Source organism: Notothenia coriiceps, unplaced genomic scaffold (assembly GCF_000735185.1).
Source record: "Notothenia coriiceps isolate Sejong01 unplaced genomic scaffold, NC01 NC01_scaffold00017853, whole genome shotgun sequence".
NCBI classification, from domain to species: domain Eukaryota; kingdom Metazoa; phylum Chordata; class Actinopteri; order Perciformes; family Nototheniidae; genus Notothenia; species Notothenia coriiceps.
This window is the reverse complement of record NW_011350554.1, coordinates 306624-311719: the sequence shown is the minus strand read 5'-3', so window position 1 is coordinate 311719 and position 5096 is coordinate 306624. Positions and strand designations below refer to the sequence as shown.

General features: G+C 37.0%; 1 protein-coding gene across 1 annotated transcript; it reads left to right on the top strand.

The window, feature by feature from the left end:
• The first annotated feature begins 1800 nt into the window (after positions 1-1800).
• LOC104950606 (granzyme E-like) lies at positions 1801-3764 on the top strand. The gene is made up of 5 exons (XM_010777144.1): positions 1801-1955; positions 2107-2266; positions 2468-2600; positions 2816-3043; positions 3126-3764. Exons 1-5 carry the CDS (start codon positions 1901-1903, stop codon positions 3279-3281), a joined length of 732 nt encoding a protein of 243 aa, XP_010775446.1. The 5' UTR covers positions 1801-1900; the 3' UTR covers positions 3282-3764.
• The last annotated feature ends 1332 nt before the right edge of the window (positions 3765-5096 follow it).

Here is a 5096-nt window from a genome sequence, read left to right as displayed (position 1 = left end):
GTTTTTAAATTGTGATGTTATATTGCTTGATTATATAAAAGTCCTGAAATATTCATATATAATTAAGACCTGAAAAAACCTTAGAGGACACATTTTCATAAATAAGAAAAGGTTGATGTTAGCAAATCGTTAAGTGACTGACAAAAAAGATTATGTGTAAGACCAGCACAGACATGAGTCAGCTAAAATTGGGATAATTGCTTAACAGTGTCACATCACCATGGCTCTGGGGCCATAAACCTCTAAAACCATATGTGATTTCACTAAAGCCAGGGTTTGATCCATCATCACTGTCCTAGGAATGTCCGTGTCTCTGTCTGTTGGCTTTTATTGTTGTCATTTTCCTTTCTTCTTAATATACATGTAATTTGTACAGATATTTATGGTTTTCATGGCTGTTATTACATTTCCTCTTCCCTTGTTGCCGTGTCGAATGGCTAAACCAGCCAGCCCTCTCAGCCCCGAGGTCCTAATAAAAGTGACGGGCTGACCGTAAAGACCCTGTTCTACCGAGCAGGTTCCTCTCTGCATCTCCGCCTGTAATTCCCATTACTGCCCTGGACTCCAGGAGCTCACATCGCAAAAACCTGTTCACTCCTACCTCTTACCCCCCCACCCCCCAACCTCCTCTTTTTCCCCCTCTTCTCCAAGACATTAAAACACTATTGTGCATCATTCAAAAACAATTACAGTAAAGTTTGTGACTAAGATACAAGAGGGACATACTTGAGTCTAGACTGAGGAAGTGATGTAACAGACATATATGTGCTATGTGGTCAGTGAGCTACATACTTTTGGCCTCTTTAAAGAAGAGGAATGGTTTTTAGCCAGCACTATTTTAAGCATTGCAAATCGCTTCATATCTTTTCTCTACAAAGCTTCATTCACATTTGATCCACGGTTAACGCTCTGAGCTAATACCCAGTTCTCCTTTTCATCTCTTATTGATTTAAAAAATACAGCAGTCAGGTCCTCACAAGTGTAATTCATTTTTGCAAAACTGAAAAAAAAGGTCAGCAGAACCCACAGGCTTTGAACACAGATCATACATTTGATTTATGTTTGACATGCAGTTTTCCAATAAAGAAATTATTATAGTGGCTCCTTGCCTACAAATCTAACTAAAAGAAAAATGAAATATTATTTCGGTTTATAAAATATGCTGACTGATCTCCTCTTCCCTCCAACAGAAACCTACAGACTTCTTCAATCCTCTGGTAGCTCAGGAGCCACATTTCACTTTAAGCTCAAAAACCTCACTTTCGAACAAATCCTATTTTTATACACACTGTCTGATGAAGTGATAACACCAGAATAATGTTACCTCTGGGGCTGTGTGAGAGACACAGAGGCTCCTCTGAGAAGCCACAGCTTTGAACATTGAACGCCAGTAGAGATCTTTAAGACTGTGAAGGTAACCACAAAGGCATCAGTGGATAAATAATAACCACTCATTTTAAAGTTCACTACACTGATCTGAAATTTGAACTCGCTTGCATCATTTGTCTCAATTGCAAAATCAACCTGCGAGCACGAACATGAGGTGGCTTTTAATGCGATTTAAAATGATGGGAAGTGGAATGTATATCTTTGATAGATATCTGTGAAACAAAACGTATTTATTAAAAAACTTAATCTCAAAATAAAATAATAGCAAACTAATAACAAGTACAATGTATTGCATATGTAACATCAATACATCTCAATTTGTGCTGTGATTAATTTCCATTTTGTAATGTTTTGGAGATGACGCCCTTCTCGTGGATGTGGTTAAAAGCCACATTGTTTTGCATGGGTTAAGCACTCAAACACGTCCTTCTCTGACTTATACAAGGGAGCGCTCAGACTGAAATTGTCAGAAAAGCTTGTCACTCCCTCCAGGAGCTCACCTGGTCTCACCATGTTCATCCACTCTGAACTGCTGATTCTACTTGCGCTGACTCTTGGTGGTCAAGGTAAGTTAAGTTGCATTTTTACACATACATAAACTTTTTCATACCGGTTTTTATAAAATGCATTCTGCACTGTTGGCACACAAAGCACCATAAACAGCATATGTAAAAACATATATGTAAAAACATATATGTAAAAATAAATATCCCTCAGTTCGTACAGGAAAGATCATCGGCGGACAGAAAGCTGCTGCACATAGCAGGCCATACATGGTTCTGTTGAAGACAGAAATGGACGATGGCACCACCAAACACTGCGGTGGCTTCCTTCTGAACGAGGATTTTGTCATGACTGCAGCCCACTGCCAAGCCAGGTCAGTTAAACACTCATGCATTACGAATTCAATATAAAAAGCACTCTTAATCGATCTATTTGGGATGATGGCTTCAATAATTGTGAAAAAAAAGGTCTTCATAAAATTGTATCTATAATTTTTTAGTTTTTGTTCTGAGTTAAAGACTAAGCATTTATTCATTTCTTACATAATATTTTGCATTTCATTTTGTCATTTTAGATCTTACACTGTGTTACTAGGAGTTCACAATGTAAAACATAAAGATGAAATACAGCGTATAAATGTGGATAAAGCATTTCCTCACAAAGACTACAACGCAACTAATTACAAAAACGATATCATGCTTCTTAAGGTAAGACAAATGTTTCCTTTGAAAGCGGAAATGAGTTTCTAAACTATTTTAGTAATTTTCCAATGTTTGTTTGTAATTATGTTTATTGCAAATGCTATCTAACGCCTTAATCAATAAGAGGTTTGAAACATATGACTTAATCAGGAAAGTGTGAGCACTGGAATGAATATTTGAGCTTCAATTATGAGTTCATTTTTCTTTCCATTTTCTTAAAGTTGAGCTCCAAGGCAAATTTCTGCGAAAATGTGAGACCCATTGCTCTTCCAAGCCAACATGAAGCCTCTCTGCCAAAATCATGTTCGGTCTCCGGCTGGGGGAGAACAGAAAAGACCAACAAATATATGTCTGTAGTACTCATGGAAGTCAATGTTGAACTCACTGACAATGAGCTGTGTGCTAAGGACAACTTGTACTGCTCCGAGGGAGAGATTGGACCGGGTGAGGTAAGTCTTTTTGTATAACATGAAATGGACAAAGTCATAAGTTATAACTGATTCAGCATTAAAGCCATCACTGTACTTCCAGGGAGACTCTGGTGGTCCGCTGGTGTGCGAAGATGAGAAGGCATACGGGGTGGTGTCCCACAAATTCAAACCAGACTCAGGAGGCCAACAAATCGATTGTTACGTCAAGATTGCTGATTACAGCAGGTGGATCTATTTGACCATGACTAAAGCCTGAAAAAGCTCTCATACAATTGGGGCTGAATTGATGAAATCACAACATTTGTATTTACTGTTTGCATGACATTTAATGGGTCCTATCTAAGACGCTTGTAACGTATTCAATAGCAATGAGACTGATGGACCAAAGTCTGAACTTGCTTGCTTTAGACAGATTTAATGACATTGTGCTCCACTTTGATGTTTCCAAATTATAATGTAACCTTTTGTATGGCAAGTGTAGTCACATCAAGGTTAAATATGAAATATTTTGACTTTTATGGTACAGCTTATTTTCTGCTGATGGGGCCACAAACCTGATCTGTTAAACATAGATTATTTAAGCTATGTTCAAATTAAACCAAGCACATAAAGTTTTTTTCATGGATAAACTGATACGTTTAGACATAATGTACTTAAATAAATGTTGTTGGTTTGTATTAACCATTGTATATTATCCTGCTTTTAAATACATTAACAATAAATTCATCATCAAAGAGGACACAGGATCTTTTAAGTTTGTTTTGTACCACCTTTTTATTAATAAACTGTTGCCCATGTTCTCCGCACTTAACAAAAAGACAACGCTGCCTCCTAGTGCCCAAGTTTTAACGGTGCAGCAAAAACCAGACTAAACCTTTTTGCATTGGTAGCCATATAAGACAGAGAGGTACAATTATTGAACTGTCTAAGCCTGCTCTGAATGCAAAGTGTCATGACACCACTTGTGTTTTGTGCTAAATAAATAAAAGTGTCTTGGCTTGCTCTAGATTAGGGGTGTCCAAACTTTTTTCACTGAGGGCCACATACAGAAACATATGCGAAGGGCTGGGCCCCTCACTAGAGGTATATTGCCTCATAAGTTAAGTTAGAAGCTAGCAAAATCAATCAAATGTAGGTAAATTATGGTTGATACTTGAATATGCTTTAAGAAACACAACAGCCTACATCTCAGCTCTCCGTAGGGTTTCATTTATTTTGTTTGCAGCTCATTCCTTTAAACAGGAGCCTCAGATTGATTATAACAAGGGGAAATATTAAGGGTCTATTTCAAGCTTGTTATTTAATTAAGTTATTGGGCTTTCTTTAATCAACTAAGATTTGTTTGAAAATGTTTCCAATTTTAATTGACTGAATTTAGTGGACTTATTAACACATGAATACTACTGTGTAATATATTTGTACATATATATTTTAGAAGTACAATATATGACAAGCACAAGTTTCATTTGTGGGCCATATTTCATTAAACTTTTTGAATTAGCTGAGGGTCGTTTCAAAATGGGCCGCGGGCCGCAGTTTGGACACCTCTGCTCTAGATGCATTCTATTAGTATCGTCACTTTTCAATAATTCAATCACAGTTGGTTTACAATTTTAAGATATTTTATTATGTATATATTAATGAGCGAGCTTTCTTTATTTCCAATCACAATGTTGCTAAAACCCCCAAATAAAATGATGCATACTGTACAAATAAGACCAACGTTAGGGCTGAATACACCTACTCTCTTTGATTAGAGGTGTTCGTCTTCGTGCTACTGTTTCATCAAAATTGAACTCAAAGGATAGAAAGATCTCGTAAAAGTGGTGCAGATCAGAAGGAGGATATTACCAGGATAACTGCTCCACCAAGCCAATGCTCATGCGGAGGAGAGATTGGGGAAATAAAAAAGATTCACATTGCCTTATCTCACACTCACTCAAATGCACTGGTGTTTGTACCCGTTACAGACTGCATCACCGTTATACTGTAGGTGTTTAACTTAACTACAATTATTTTTTAAAGCAAATTTGTTCACTAAATAACGATTGTGACTGTTCTGTTTTTAACA